At 45.9% G+C, this 16,362-nt stretch overlaps 2 protein-coding genes across 6 annotated transcripts in view; one reads left to right on the top strand and one right to left on the bottom strand.

Annotated features, from left to right (window-relative positions):
- Positions 1 to 15,566, bottom strand: part of ELP2 (elongator acetyltransferase complex subunit 2) — a 964,760-nt gene extending 949,194 nt beyond the window's left edge. The window contains exons 1-2 of one of the 3 annotated variants that reach the window (XM_078687686.1): positions 15,434 to 15,566; positions 15,151 to 15,341 (exon numbers count right to left, since the gene is read on the bottom strand). In XM_078687686.1, the coding sequence (XP_078543812.1) occupies positions 15,151 to 15,297 (147 nt within the window). In that variant the 5' untranslated portion in view covers positions 15,298 to 15,341; positions 15,434 to 15,566. Of the gene's footprint in view, positions 1 to 15,150; positions 15,363 to 15,433 lie in introns of those variants that run through there. The other 2 variants (XM_078687687.1, XM_078687688.1) reach the window with 2 other exon arrangements.
- Positions 15,567 to 16,012: 446 nt separating this feature from the next.
- Positions 16,013 to 16,362, top strand: part of TEX10 (testis expressed 10) — a 576,299-nt gene continuing 575,949 nt past the window's right edge. Inside the window, exon 1 of one of the 3 annotated variants that reach the window (XM_078687684.1) lies at positions 16,013 to 16,332. In XM_078687684.1, the coding sequence (XP_078543810.1) occupies positions 16,144 to 16,332 (189 nt within the window). In that variant the 5' untranslated portion in view covers positions 16,013 to 16,143. The remainder of the gene's footprint in view (positions 16,333 to 16,362) is intronic. The other 2 variants (XM_078687682.1, XM_078687685.1) reach the window with 2 other exon arrangements.

Here is a 16,362-nt window from a genome sequence, read left to right as displayed (position 1 = left end):
TCCTGGTGCCCATCTGTTGCCAACATTTAAGAATCTTTCGACCATTGACTACATTTTTTTATCACCATCTCTGGCGAAAAAAATAATCATGATGAAAATCCCCACTCGCACTGAGAGCGACCATAACCCTTAGACTGTAACAATGGACCTGCAAGTGCCTGCCGCTGCCGAAATAACTGAAATGGGGCATTCAATGCAGGTCTAACTCCATACTCTAGTCAGACGAATTAAATGGAGAGGAGTTGGCCTAACGGCTAAGGCGCTCTACCACGGACCTGGGGATCTGGGTTCGAGTCTCGGTAACAACGCCAAAACCTCCTGTGATTCTGGGCAAATCACTTAATCTCCCCGTGCCTAAAAAAACATGAAAGTGTGTGTCCTCATGTAAAAAAAAACAAACAAAAAAAACGTAACTTGTGCAATGTAAAGCGCTCTGATAACTGATTCGGTTCGGTTCTAGTTCGCGCTATATAAAACTAAAAAAAAAACAAAAAAAATGGGTCGCCTCGGGTTATGATAAGGTGGGCACCTGGCTCATGGGAACAACTCCAAATTCCACGCACAATGTCCCCACAGACTTCCATCACTGGTGGGACAACGCCATTGTCAAATGACATGACATCTTAACAGGCCCTGAAGCTCACCACAGACCCCACAGGCCTCGGCCGAAGCAGACTTTTGATCCGGTGTTAGCCATCCAAAGAAGAGCCCTAAGGAGGGCTGTGTGCCTCCACAAATCGAAAGGCACTGTGCACTCTGCTAACAATATGGCCTCACTGCACAAAGCCTTTAAAAAATCATCATGGGAAGCTAAGAGACAAAAAGAACATAATGAGTGGCTAAAAATATTTGCCCTGTTAAAGGGAAAAAACCTGGCCCAGTTTTAGAACCACATAAACAAGCTTCGTTCCTCCAATAAGAACAGAGGGAACGCGGTCCGTGAAGAAGATTGGGCCCAGAATGTGATTCAACAATACTGCTGTGACACCCTGGACACTGTGGTGGGTGAATTTAGAGATTGTGTTGATACTACGCAGATAGAACCCCAGGAGCGGACTACTCCCGCCGAGGTCTCTAAGTATTTGAAAGCCATGAAAAACGATGGCGCTCCCGGGCCCAATGGCCTTCCATCTGTGGTATTCAAATGTGCGCTGGAACAGTGGACTAAGCTTTTGGTCCCCTTATACAACAACGCGTTTACTACCTATCGGTTACCAGACTCATGGACAATATTTAAGAAAGGAGATCCCTCTCTTCCAGCTAATTATCGACTCATTGCCCTATTAGACCTTGAGGCCAAGGTGTATGCCCGGTGTCTTCTCAGGTCACTAGAAAAATGGGTAGTATCCTCGGCCTTCACAATAGACAACATCACTACTCTAGCGATCCTGAGTCAACAAGCAGCACAAAAAAATCATCTCCCTCTTTATTGCTGCTTTATAGACTACAGCGTTGCCTTTGATAAAGTGTCTTGCAACACCTTATGGAGGAAATTAGACAAGTGGGGATCCCTCAGAGTCTGCTAGGAGCCCTTATCTCCTTGCATAAGAACACATGGGTACGAGTTAGAATAGGCCCAATGACAGTCTCTGCAAACATTCCAACCTCAGACGGCCTAAAGCAAGGTTGCGTTCTTGCCCCCCTCTTGTTCAACCTTTACACCGCCGACCTGAGAAGATTCCTGGAGAAAAGCAATCTCCTTCCACCAAAACTGGGCCTCGCAAAAACGAACCGGCACATTTTGCAATATGACGACGATATTGTTATAATGGACCTGGCAAAATCTGGCCTTCAACGAGCGTTAAGCACGCTCCTCAAATATAATACTGCTAACGCTCTAAATATCAACCAGGAAAAGACAAAGGTTTTGATGTTCAGCTGTTGTAAGAACAAGAAAAGTTTAAGGTGGAACATTGGGCCTGCAAAGATCAAAACAACATCAAAATACAATTACCTGGGGGTCTGGTTTAGCGAGTCCTCTAGACCATCAGCTCACCTAGCCGCCTTGAAAAAGAGAGCTGGAGCAATAACATACTCTTTGATCCGACTTAACCAGTCCCTGAGTAGTCCTTCTGCAGAACCCATTCTGAAGGTGATTAAAGCCACTCTTCTCCCTGCCTTAAACTATGGGCATCAGGCCTTCCCTGGCGCATGCTCGACCAGTCTCAACCACGCCCAAGTTTTTATTTATAAAAAAATCTTTCATCTTCCAAATTTTATCCACAGGGCAAGACTACGACTGGAGCTGGGCCTTCAAAGACAATCTATTTTCTGTGAGGCTGATACCCTGAAATACTTTATAAAGGACACTAAAAGCCGCAGACAACACCCTAAAAGCCCGGTTAAAAGAAACTCTTGCCAGCCCCGGGAATCCGTGGAATCGTCAAATCATAAAGGCCATAAGAACGCTGGACATCGATAACTCTTTACTAACCGCAGACACTATTCCATACACAGTCTGGAAAATGGTTATCAATAAGCAGGTCAGCCAAATTTCCCACTGGATGGACACCCAGGTTCTAAAAACATCAACTATTCTGCTTCCTTTGAATATCTCATACCTCCCTGGGGTACCTCAATCTTACCTCCTGGAAAATCTGAATGCAGTGGCCCGGAAGAACATAATGTTCATGCGTCTCTTAGGTCTGCGCTCCACTGCCTTCAATCGATGGGCTCCAACAAGTGAGGAGGGGGCCTGCAGACTGTGCAACTACAGGTCCGAATCATGGTTGCATCTTCTGTGCTGTTGTCCTGCCCTTGACGCTCTCAGAAGACTTCTTTTAAAACTCTTATATTCAAAATGGGGCATCAGAACATGTTGGGAGGCATCAGCCCTTTGCTTTACTTCCTTAGACACTCAAGTGCTTGTAAGGACTGGAAAATATGTGAGACTCCTGGACAATCTCTTTTTACCCTCTTTGGCCCCTGCTCTTCCAGTTCCTCCCCCCCAAAAACTTATCACAGAGTTTTTTCGTCCCCTGTCCTAGTATTCCTGTACTAATCTATTTTATTCTTGGCTTTGGAATCCTATTATGTGATTATAATGGTAACTACAAGATTGTCTGTTTAGTTATATGTATATGAACCTAAACCTTGATGGTTTTTTTTAGTTTTTGATTTTAACGTGGTAACTGCGCTATGATGACACTCTATAGCAATGGTTTTAATTAACTGTGCTAATTTAATAAAACCTTCAACCAACCTTCATCTCAGAAATTTAGCACCAAATGTTGATAAAAACACTGATGGCTTATTTCTATTCTCCACAAGCCTTGTGAAGATAAGTATGGCTATGAAAAACCCAAGGAGCGTTGGCTTCCTATAGACACAGTTGAAACAATAATGATTAGTGCAATTTCAATGCTGGCGGATCCCAATAGTGATTTAACTGCAAATATTGATGCAGTAAAAGGAGGGCGGGAAGCTCGAAATGGAGATTTTTTTTTTAAACTGATTTTATTTGTCACTGGTCACATATATCGCATAGCCCCGTAACCCGGAGACTGCAGCACACATACCAACAAACAGCCCCCACCTACCCCCGATTGCGTATACGCCATCCCAACTATAGGATTATATGACCAATATAGCACACTGAGTCCGTCCAGCACCCCACAGATCGCTACCCTCATCCCAATTCAAATAGGTACAATAGATGCCTCTTCCGGCGGCGGGTCAAGCTCCAATCCCCTATAGTCCGCCCACCTTTTCCAAATTTTAAATGCTTACAGGGGCACCCCCTGGCAAGAAAGATTGGCAGCTCAAGCCCCATGCAGAAGTCCATCCCAGATCGCCATGCAGCCAGCGGCGGAGCCCGAGTTGCCTTCCAAGCTCTGGCTATATCCCTCTTTGCCAGCGTGAGGCCCAGCAATAACAAGTGGCGCTTATATCTATTGCCCCCAATACCCTCCAGCACATGCAACAATGCCAGTCTCGGCGTGTACGGAAGCTCCAAAGCGAACACCTCCGACAGACAGGAGAACACCCCCTCCAAAATGTATGCAGCACAAGACAACCCCAGACTGTGTGTAGAAGTGTGCCCTCATGCGTCCCACATCGGAGACACTCAGGGGAGCCTATCATTACCGCCCTCCACAGTCGCACTCTGGTGAAATACACATGGTTTAGGTATTTAAATTGTACTAACCGCAGGCGTGTGGATATGGCGGCTCCCCGCGGACTCGCCAGAGCCTCCGCCCAGTCGTCTTCTTCAAGGTCGCCGACATCCCCCACCCACGCTGTCCTGAGGGGTTGTAAATCAGTAGAGCAGTGATGAACTAACGTCTGGTATATGTGTGATGTCTTACGGTCTTGCAATTCACCCATGAACACTTTAGCCTCCAAGGGGCTAAATTCAGGAAATGACTCCAGCCCCACTAGGTGAGTTGACAGTGCGTTTCTGAACTGTAGATACTGGAAGAATTGGGACCGCGGCATTCCATATTCATTACGGAGTTCCTGAAAGGATTTAAGTGTCAGATCTGTCATCACGTCGCCTAGGGACGATATCCCTATAGAGTCCCATCCCTGGAAACCTCGTAGCGCCCCCAGCTGAGGCAGCCGCCCATTACCCCCCAGAGGCGTCTCCCGAATCAAAACATTCCACCACCCCATCCTGTGCAGAGTCCGCCACCAGATATGAAATACCACCTGTGTGGCCGAGGGGAGGACCCGTCGCAATGGCGGGGAGTAGAGCAGCGTGTGTAGTGGCCTAGTGCCCATCAAATGTCACTCCACCGCATACGCCGGATCCCCCTATCCCCGTACCACCATTCATTAAGCACCAACAGGTGTGCCGCGGATAATAAGAAAGGACATCTGACGTCGCAAGCCCCCCGGTGTAAGCAGAAAGGAAACACGTACGCAAGGCCACGCGAATTGCCCCTCCCTCCCAAAGAAACCCACCCAAAGCCAAATTTACCTGTTGGAACCAACGTGGCGAAAGCAAATAGGGGTGATTTTGCGATTGATATAGAAGGCGAGGGAGCGCCACCATTTTAAAAATAGCCGATCTACCGTATATCGTTAGGGCCATGCGCGACCACGCCCTGAGATCCTCTCGCGTGCGGTCCCACACCAAAGCCAAGTTCCGCTCCCTGGAGACAATCGGTGAAGCCGAGAGATATACTCCCAGATATTTCATCCCCCCAGGTGCGGGTTGTAAATAAGAGGCCCAGTCCCCTGCCCTGTACTGATCGTCCAGTACCCATAGTGTAGATTTGCTCGGGTTCATATAGAGCCCTGAGGTCTCGCCAAAGATCTGCAAAATGCTCAGTAAGCGCGGTCCCGACCTATCAATATCAGTGTGGAAGAACAAGACATCGTCGGCATACAACGCTATTTTATCAACAACACCAGGAGCCCATCTGAAGCCTTTGAGCTGAGCATCAATGCGCACCCACGCCGCCAGCGGCTCCATAGCAAGCGCAAACAGATAGGGGGCACCCCTGACGCGTGCCCCGTTGGATCTTAAAGGAGCGAGATATCGCCCCCCCCCCCCACTCGCACAGAAGCTGTAAGATCTGTATAGAGCAGCCGCAGGTAAGCCAAGAAATGTGGGCCAAAGTTAAGACGTCACAACAATGCAAACAAATACACCCAACTCAGGGAATCGAAAGCCCTATCCATATCGGCCAATAGCAAAGCCGCTGGCCCTCCAAGCTGCCTCCAGGCCGATATTGCAACATGCGCTCGTCTGATATTATGACGGGTTGCCCGCTGAGGTATGAATCCAGCCTGGTTCGGATGTACCAAGTCCGTGATGTGTGGCCTGAGCCTATTGGCCAGAGCCTTAGCCAACACCTTGGCCTCAATATTAAGGAGGGAGATAGGGCGATAGGACTCATGCCACTCCGGAGGCCTCCCCGGCTTAAGAAATACCACCACCTCTACATGCCTCCAATCCGGAGGAAGCAAGCCACTTTCGAAATGGAGAATTTAAAATAAAAGTTGCACGCCGTGTAAGAAAAAGCCAACAATCTGCATTCGAGTGAGCGTAATTGAGTAGTTGGTAGCTTTACTTTTTCAGGGTCTCTTATTTAGAAACGTGGCACTGTTTTTTCCTGCATTCTACCCACCTGTTGCTGGACTTCTGTTATAACAAGTTGGCCAATGCCAACTGGCTCTATGCACCAATAAAACGTGCTGGTTGTGAATAGATTATGTGAGCATTACAAGTGACAACTTAAAAGATGATTTAGCATTTTAGATTCTAAATGAACTGCTTGAACTTCAGGAAGATTTGTACATAGCCTAACAATTTCAGGATAATATATATAAGTATACAATTCATGCACATCTGCAGATATTACTTGAACCAAATCATGAGTTCTCAACTAGGACAAGAATCATGTACATTTTCCATGCTTTTAGCAGGTTTCCTTGAGTTTTCTTGGAAATGTCTCATGAAGCACAGGATGTCCGATTTTCATTTTGAAGTTAAGGTTTCATCATTTTGACTTGTTGTGGTTTCCTTAGTCATTCACTAATTCAACATAAGTATTTGGTTTTGAATGAAAAGTGACCAATTGCTACCTCCAGGTGAGTTACACTTCTATTTCTGTCTGGTATCTGGAAATGATTTTGAATAAACAAGGCAAGCATAGTTAGGTTTTTTTCTTTGAAAATAGTGACATTAAGCTTGGCATTGAAGAATATGGTGGTACCCCTTCTCTCTTTTTTCCTTCCCATTGGATTTTTTTGCTATTTTATTTCACTGCAGTTTTTCCCTACCTAATGTACAAAGAAATAAATGTGATGCGTACTTCCATGTAATTTGATTTTGGAATTGTGTCACCTTTTGTAGTGAGCTCTTCCAAAATATAATTATTTTCCAATATTCGCTGCTAGTTTCCCCCTCTAGATAAATCCATCATTACTATGGGCAAACTAAAGTCTCCTATGGTCAAGTAAAAGACCCAAAACTTATGGCACCATCCCCAGGGTCTGTGTGTGCAAGCCTACTTGCCACAGTGTCACATATATATATATTGATCTGTAGGTACCCTCATCTTATAGATGCTTATTAACCCCATGTTATGCATAATGCTTTCCACCAGTCAAATTGCTTTCTGGGACTTGTAGTTTTGAAATTAAGATGGGTGGAGGATCTCAGTAATGCAAAGTTCTGTTTATAAAGCTGGACTAGCTGAAAATGTCACACAAGAAATTTGACAATAGCCAGCTGTTTTTTCTATAAAAAAACAAAAACAAATCACCTCTCATGAGCCGCCAACTTCATATGATCATTTCCATCCAGGTTAATAGAGCCCGCCCTCAGCAATGGTGGATCGACCTGATGCGCTTGCGAGCGGCAGGCTGGCGTTTTCTCTGGTGTTTTCGCTTCTGTGAGTCCTGACGAGCGATGGCTTGTGGTGTGCCTTGGCTCGAGTAATGTGCTTCTTGATGTCTTTCCTCCTCCTCAACTGTCTGAACGTTTTGGACGGATGCATTTGTGCTTTCCCGGCGGGTTCGGATGGAGCCTGTTGAAGGTGAGGCGAGAGAGGCTGTGGCTGATTAGGATTTAACTGTGGCAGTTAAATTTTCCTCGAAGGCGAGGGAGAATAATAGCAAGCAAGACAGTGGACTTTATCACAGCTAGGAGGTTGCATCGCTGCCGGGTTCAAGTGGAAAGAAAGTGCAAAAAGTGAAAGGTGGCGAGGGCGAATGGCAAAGTGGTGAAAGCGGCATGAGCAGCGGCTGTAGCTTTCCCTGAGCCCGGTAGACATTTCCATCAGTCTGCTTGTGAGGAGTGTGAAAGTGATTGGCGCCCTCCAGCAGTGTTCTCTAATGCTGATTTAATGCTGATTACGAGGGTCCCACATCGCTGAAGAAACCATCGGAGTCTGCTGTTAGTGCAGAGGGACTCTTACTGCGAGCCTTTTGACCAGGGATTGCCGCATTTGCTCACCTTTGGTTGTTGGGGCAAGAGGAGCACGCCAGCACAGGACTCCAACTGCCAGGAGCCCATGCTTCCACATACCTGTGCTAGACGCCCGCCCACCGGCCCTATATTACTGCTCGTGGGACCCGCTGCGCAGAACGCGTGCCCGGGCGAAGCCTGGGCCAAGGGCGGGTCCGTCTGCGCCCGTCAAACCAGGAGGAGCCAGGCCAGGGCTACCCCTTTTAATTCCGGCTTATGTGACTGTATTGACTGACTTTGGAGTCCCTAAAGGTACTGTGACACACAAACTAACTTGTCTTTGGAGGTTCCTTGCTCACCAATAATATTCTGTTTCCTCAACGACGCTTGATTGTTAAGAGTAGTGGGTGTTGCTCGTTCTTTGGCGAGGAATAAGGTCTTCAAAGGCGTTATTTCCTTTTTCTTCTTGTAGGAGCTCATACAATAGCACTTTTACTACAGTCAGTGAGCTATGGGGAAGAGGAAAGCTTTGGATATAAGCGGGGAGGGTACTGAGGGGGTCCTAAAAAAGAACAGTAGGAAAAAACTTTAAAAATCATGTAAGGCTATTGTAAATAATTGTGTTAATTAATTAATTAATTATGTGCTTATATAGCGCTGGAATCACTCCCGAAGGGGTACCTCCGCGCTTCGACCGCTGCGAAACCCTTCCTGGCTTCCCTGAGAGATGGTCCCTTAATGGGTATCTCCAGGGTGAGACCAGGCATCCCCGGCGGTCTGGTGGGGCCGTTAGTGAAGATGAGGCAAGCTAGTGCCCAGAGTTGCCGAGTGTGATCGCTGATCAGAGTGGGCACCGAGGCGAGAGAATTATCGAGTCCGCTGACCCTGGTCCAGAAACCTGCCGCGTCGGGAATCGAACCCTGGTCCCGGGCCGTCCTCTGCTCTCGGGTCTGCCGCCTCTAACCAGTGAGCCACACTACCAGTGAGCCATCCTTGAATCAGCCCCTCTTATTCCGCTATACGCTAAATCCCCTCCACAAACAAAGGCGCAGGCGCAGAGTGTACATTCAACGATTCCAGACATGTTCTGCAAGCGGCGCAAGCACAAATCGGCTAGCACAGAGGGTGTAATTAGATGAAAAGTAGCACCCCCAGACAGCATTATTGGTTCTAGGCATGGTGGGGATTGTGATAGTGATAATACAGATTGTGCCATTCATATTAATCCAATTGTTACCTGTATAAACAGATATGCGGCACTGGGGGAATATTACCCACTAAATGGGTTGCAGGTTAGCAATTCCACGAGAACACTTGCACAAACACAAACTGCTAATATCGCCTGTAAGTGCAACTTTCGCAGTGGTGAGCAAGACTGTTCTCTAAGTCATTTGATGCAGGAAGTGTCTTCGTTGAAGGCAGAAGTACATGAATTAAAGGGATCTGTGACCGAGTTGCTCAATTTAGTGAGGCTTTTAACTGCCAGTGCTGACTAACAAAAGGGACCACCTATTAGAGACACTAATAACTCCAATATCTCCAATATCTCGCTAATACCCACTCGCTTGGCTGCCGAGGGTTCCCGGGTAAGCCCATTGTTCCGCTAGAGTCAAACGCCAAAATGTTATAAACAATCATGGTCCTGAGGGTCCATTAGTTCATCTACCAAGGCTTACTGTTCCAAAGGAATTCCCCTCCCTTTCTGTATCCTTAGGTGGTCCAGATAGCAACAGCCGGTTTCATCAAGAGGCGAACAATAGTAGATCTACCAGGCAAAGTCTTTGTGCTCAGGTACAGGTAAAGGGGCAGGGGCAGGGGCGCCCAAGAGGGGACAGAGGGGAAATGCAAGATCCACGCACAATCTTTATGGTTAATGTCCCAAAATGATCACGGTATGGTGCTACCGAGTCCTCTGACTCATTGATCAATAAATCTATCCATTGGATTAGACATGTGAGAGGGTGCCGCTCATTGATCAGGGAGGATATTTTGGCTGCACGAAGAATTTCGCTAAATGGTAGATAGTATTGAACTGACCCTGATTAGCGTAGATCTTGTTGATAATCTTTTTACGTTGGAATTCCGTACAAGTGCCCCCGATAAATCCAAGATTCAGTTCAGGTTTTTCCCGTTTGGGTATGGGGCTTAATCCCGGCAAGTTCCCCAAAGACGACAAGGCTCTTCTAGCCTTGAGTCTAATGATTGACTTATACAGCAAAATACATCAGGAGCTTTAATTTTAAATCCGCCAGTGTACCCAGTTGGGGGGGGGGAGGGTAGGCCACTGTCAGCTAATTTATGTAATCTGGTATCTCAAATAGGTGATACAGGGGATCCTTGTCTATTGGGTTCCCCTCAGGTCAACTTACCGTGACAGTGGTCCCCAGCCCCTTTGAAAGCCAGGCCGAGGTAGTATTAAAGTTTAGCTTTTTGAGCTGGAATATTGCTGGCCTTAGCTCGATGCTTCCCTTACCTGAATGGAATTCTTTTATTAAGACTTACGATATTTGCGCCTTTCAAGAGACCTGGGCAGACACACCCAAGTTTTGTGAAGGTTATTTGAATTATTCCATAGTAGCCGTGAGGGAGGGGAAAGGAAGAGCCTCGGGAGGTCTAACATTGTGGGTTCGGCAAGAACTCAAAGTGAACATGTTATTCCCACCAAGAACAATGACATCCAAGCAATTAAACTAACCTTTAACGCTGGCCTAGTGATCCTGTTAATTAATATCTATGCTAGGAGCACAAGGGGGAAGCACTCACGAGTTTTAGTGGCTCTGGAGCAGCTCCTTGATACCCTTCCAGAAATCACCAAGATAATCGTTATGGGTGATTTTAATGTTACATTTGAGCCACTCTCCTTAGAGGATGTTTCTTTTGGGTCGAGGCAGAAGATAGGAACTGGATGGTTCCAATGCTTGAGCTAGTGCCAGTCAGGAAGTGGACCGATGTGATCATTCAGATGAACAGCATCTGCATCGAACGTGGCCCAAGGGCCCTGAACGGCTGCACTAAATCAGATAGGCTAGGCTTGCCAACCTTTGATAATGGGTATTCTGCAAGCATAATTGACTATATATTGGCAAGCCTGAGTCTCTGGTCACTGGTGGATGACATGATGATCATTGAACAGATGGAAAGCGATCACAACCCGCTCTGTTCTTCTTTGCTTTTATCCCATTCCCTCCCTGACACACATCACGGGGACAGTAGCTATATCGGGGAGGTTGTTCAAGCCAACGATTTGAGGAGACTCAAGTGGGTTCAGGTTAAAGAATCTTCTACCCTCCTTGACAATATAGCGCAAAGTTTGCAATGTGCCAATAGAGAGCATGACAGCAATGCATTGCAGACAGGTGCTCTTGACAATTCAGGAAACACCCATACTGCTTTTTTTAACCATTTACGGACTTTAAAAAATAAAAAGTAAGAAACCCAAATTGCACACGCAAGTTGAGGGCCGCTGGTATAATGACGAATGCCGGACGGCACGTGAGGTTTTAGGGAAAGCGATAAAGGGGGTATTCCACCTAAAGTACGTGCAGCAAGATCACTTTATAAGGCAGCACAACTTCGCGCTAAGAAAGCATGGGAGGATCAATGATGGACTGACCTACAGGTGGCTTGTGCTTCTAAGGATCCCAAACTGTTTTGGAATACGTACAAATGGTCAAACAGGGGCCAGGCTGAGCGCCCTCAAAACCATGTTTCTGTTACCGCCTGGATGAACCACTTTAAACCCCAGTACTCGGCTACACCCTTGGAGGTGGAAGTCGAAGTTTTAAACATGTTTTTCCAGGGAGAGACCTTAACCTTGAGGGAGGTTGAGTTAGCACTGGGTTCCATATTACCTGGGAAAGCGCCGGGGCCTGACGGCATGCCGGGTGATATTTTGTTACATGACAAACCTAGCTGGTCCCATTATATCCTTCTACTTTCCAACGCAATTGCCCAAGGAGCACCGGTCCCTGCATCCTGGAAAGATGCTGAAATCATTCCAGTTTTCAAAAATGGGGATAAAGATTGCCCGGGGAACTACAGGCCAATTAGTCTTATAGACTGCTCCCAGAAAATAATCGAAGGATGGTGCTAAACAGACTCCAGGGATGGATTGAGGAGTTCGGTATTTTAACACCTTTTCAAGCCGGATTCAGAGCTGCCACAAGCACTATCGGCCAAGTTTTCCGATTTATATTAATTTACTGGAAGCAAGTCAGTCTGGGTAAAGGTAGCCTTTATGCTGCCTTCATCGATCTTAGGGCGGCCTTTGATCTAGTTCCCCAGCAGAAGTTATGGTTTGTCCTAAAACAACTAGCTCTTCCTTTGGATCTTTTAACCCTCATCCGCAGACTCCATGAAGATAACAAGACCCAAATCAGTTGGGGGGGGGGACAGGGGGAAGTCACGGAATCATTCCCGGTGGAACGAGGTGTTAGACAGGGCTGCGTCTTGGCCCCCACCTTGTTCACGCTATATATCAATGGAATAGCGGATTGTATGAGTAAAAACCCAACTGATGCCCCTACATTAGAAGATGTCAAGGTACCCATCCTGATGTTTGCCGACGACACGTTGATTCTCTCCAAGACCCCGTCTGGACTTAAGAAAGCCCTTAAAATTTTCGAGGACTTCTGCAGAGAGAGAGGATTGGAGGTCAACGTGTCCAAGACAAAGCTAATGGCATTTAACGCACGCAAGGCAAACACGAGAGGCTTTGCAATAAAGGAGGGCCCCTTGGAAGTAGTCAACGAGTTTACTTATCTTGGAGTTAACTTCCAAGGCAGTATGAAGTGGGACCGGTAAATCGGTCTAGCCTCACTTAAGCTTAGACAGATAGCGGGGGCTCTATTCCAGGAGCACAATCGCTCTCTGTCTAAGCCTATCAGTCCCACCCTTGAAATCTACAATCTGAAAGCCGTTAGTTCAACTTTGTATGGCTCAGAGATATGGGGTTGCGAGAATCTTGTTGCCCTTACCCTGGCAGAGAATAGGTTTCTAAGAAATGTAACCAGACTTCCCCAGAGCTCTCCTATGTGTCCTTTATTATTAGATCTAGGCAAGAAGCCCATTGCAGCCATAGCCAAATTGCATCCCCTCCTTTATTGGAGGAGACTGTGGACCACTCCTGAACGTGTTGGCTATGCCCAGAGCTTCTTAGACATTATTAAATTAGACACATTACACCAAATTAAATGGCTCAGGGTAGTCTGGAATCTTTTAGGGGAGCTGGGTCTGACAGCATTTTGAATTGACCCCGCTAAATCTGTATTTCCATCTAAATCAACCTTGAAGGCTAAGTTTTGGGAATTGTTTTTATTGAATAACGCTAAACAACAAATGTCTTCCTCCCTCTCGAGACGTTTTTTGGACCACAAATTTGTCCCTAGGATGAAACTATACTGGGATGCAATTACGAAATCTTTGGATCGTAAATTGTATTTTCAGTATAGGGTGGGGTCTTTAACAGTTAGATCTTTCACCCAGAATTGGTCTGCACACTCGCCAGCAGGGTGCCCAGGATGCACTGCTAGTATTGAGACCATGGCACACATTCTTTGGGTCTGCTGTACTTATGCCGCCCCACGGCGGGTATGGCTTCTACCAATCTGTAAGCTGCTTGGTACCAGGGAAGCGGCGGAGGCAGATTGAATTCTGCGAACAGACACTTCATTGCCTATTGTACTAGCTATGGCGACATTTTTAGGTTGGGCATGGACATTGAGGGTGCGACAAATTGCACATTGACCCTGGTTAGGATCATTAACTTTTTATGGTGTATATGAATTATGTACATGGAAATGTTTTATCCTTTTAATCTTTGTTTTATCAGTTTTTAAGCTTGATTCCATTTCTGGGCTTTAAATGAATCTTTGTACGATATCTGTTTTAAATTATGACGGTTATGAACTTTTGTGGTTGTATATGCTTTTATGATTGTGAAAATTGAATAAAGCTTTATGAAATGGAATAGATCGATTGTCCTGGTCTTCTGTGTGCTAGACTAATTCATTCTGGATGTTCTAGGCTTTTTTGCTTCCAATGAACTCATCAGAGTAACACATCTGAAATATGTGATTTCTAGATGAAAAGTGTAGGGTTGAAGACCCGGAGTGACGTGTCCACTCTGTACCAACCCCACCAATACAACTGTGAAAGTGCAGGCATTACTGCCTCTTACAGACCTGCACACATGCACCCAGTAAGATTCTGGTTCCTGTGCTCTTCTGCTTGAGCAGACGTGTACCTCAAAAGTATATTGTTAATTTGTTTCTTCTTCCCACACCTGGTGCACTAGCATACAAAGCTCAGATCTGTGCATCTAAAATCCCTGACCCCTTCTTGGTTTGATCGTAGGCCTGCCTTCCACCACTAGTTTCTTTTTTTCTATATAATTATATTGCCTTCTACATTTCTTCTTTCTTATAGCCCTCTCTATCTCTCCTTCTCCTAGCTATCTATCTACCTATATATCCGACTACCTATCTGGGTCTCTAGTTATCTGTGTTTAATCTACCTCTACCACCGCTCCATCTACCTTTCACACTGCTTGCTTACTACTCATGCCTTAATCCTCCCTCTCTTCATAGCTCAGTTTATAACTGTACCTGAATTTAATTTTTTTTCTGCAGGAGAGTGTATCCAGCCACCCACACACAATATAAATATGTACGTCTGTCTTTTATTGTTTCCCTTCAGTCCTAGCCATGTGTGTTTCTGTATCCCAAACTTTACCACTCAACTTCTGTAGTACCCATGTGTTGTATCTATCTCCCTATTCTGCATCGTCCTTGGCAGGCCTGCTCAGGCAATAAATAGGAAGGCGATTGTAAAAGCAAATGTGTTATCAACTTTTTCGGGAATTAAGCTATAACTAAACCACCCCAGATAATGTGCTGCAAGGCTAAAACACTTATAAGGTCCCAAAGGCGAAACCTAATGGCTATGCGGTTACTGTTTCCTTTCGAGTTATTAAAACAAAAATTGTCTGCAGCAAACTCAAATCAATGCAGACTTCTACACTTCCAAAACATTTATACAGTGTGTCTTTACAAGTACAAAACTGCCCCAATTTGCCAACATGGCCCATTTGTTAGCTATCTAATTCACTTAGGGGGGCACTTTTCTATGTGCCCAGGCCTATTTTCTGTCCCAGTCCAACTCAGATAATGCACCCATATCGCATACTGAAAATGCGGACTGCTCGCCAGCAGTACTTATTGCTATATCAGTTAATTGAAAGATTTCTGGGGTAACGATCCCTCCCTCTGTAACGATTCCACCCTCTTTACCTCAGGATGGTACAAGGCGATGGAATTACATGTTCCGAAGGCAATAAGTCCTACTCGCCCCCACGAAACTGATTGCGGAGTTCTATTTGCGCAGGAAGCAACATGGCACATCTGCACAACGGGAGCCACCATGCTTGTCCATACCATAGCTGTCCAACGGAAGTGTTACTCAGAGTAGTGTCCGCATATATCTAAGGAGAAACAAAAAAGACGCGGTTATTGCCCCAAATCGTACTACCGCGAAAGTAATTGAACGCACTGACGAGACAAGGACTGCATTCACCTGAAATATGTACGTAGTTTGATTAAGTATTTAGCCTAATTGTTCTTGAAAAAACGATGGCTGAATAAGGGAGTACATGAAATGTAAAATCATAAATTATTACGGATTCATTGAAAGTAATATCCCTGAGCAGTTAAAATGCTCTTAATGCTGTCAGTTTTAAAATAGATCAATTTCGTTATCAATACGGGCGTAAAACCCGACACTTCCAACATGGCCTCCTCATTTATGTACTGCTGGGCGCGGCTGGTGTTTGTGTTTCCAGAGTCATACGAGCCCAATAGCTTAACAGAGTTGCCCTGCGTGCGAGCAGGGGTGTTTCGGTCGCAGCGCAACCGTCATTTATTCCGAGAAATATCAATTCAGCGAATGTGACTGGGGCGCGCCATTAAACAAAATCCAATGTATGTCCTGATTTATAAATTACGTTGTTTAAAATTAAGAAATACAATATGCTACAGACCTGAAGAACAATTAACGTTCTTTGAAACTTTCCCACATGCCTCCAGATATATATACCTTCCCAAGATGGCCGCAGCAGAAGCGTGTCTTAGGGTTCGCTCATCTCGCGCTAGTGTCTGTCTCCATGGGTCAGTGATACAGGAAACTACACTGAAGTGAACGGTGCCCCGGGAGGCTCAAACCTTTTCCCTGCAGGTGTTAACTCGCGTGTACACGTTTTGTTGTTTCTGGTGCCGTTAGTTTCAACAATGGCCAAAAAAAGAAAACGCCAGGATGACTTTCAGAAAGTGAAGCTAAAAGTGGGCAAAAAAAAGCTTAGACCGGAGAACAGCACCCAGTCTAACTTCAGGACAAAGGCGATCCATTTGCCGGAACAGCTGCGATGCCTCAGTCAGCAACAGTCTCAACCCACAAACTACCGCAAATTAAGCGTTCAGGTGAGAAGGAACACGTCAGGGTAATAACCA

The sequence above is a fragment of the Lissotriton helveticus genome, chromosome 4_1 (genome assembly GCF_964261635.1).
Source record: "Lissotriton helveticus chromosome 4_1, aLisHel1.1, whole genome shotgun sequence".
NCBI classification, from domain to species: domain Eukaryota; kingdom Metazoa; phylum Chordata; class Amphibia; order Caudata; family Salamandridae; genus Lissotriton; species Lissotriton helveticus.
The sequence above is the reverse complement of the archived record's forward strand: the minus strand, read 5'-3'. Positions and strand labels throughout refer to the sequence as shown.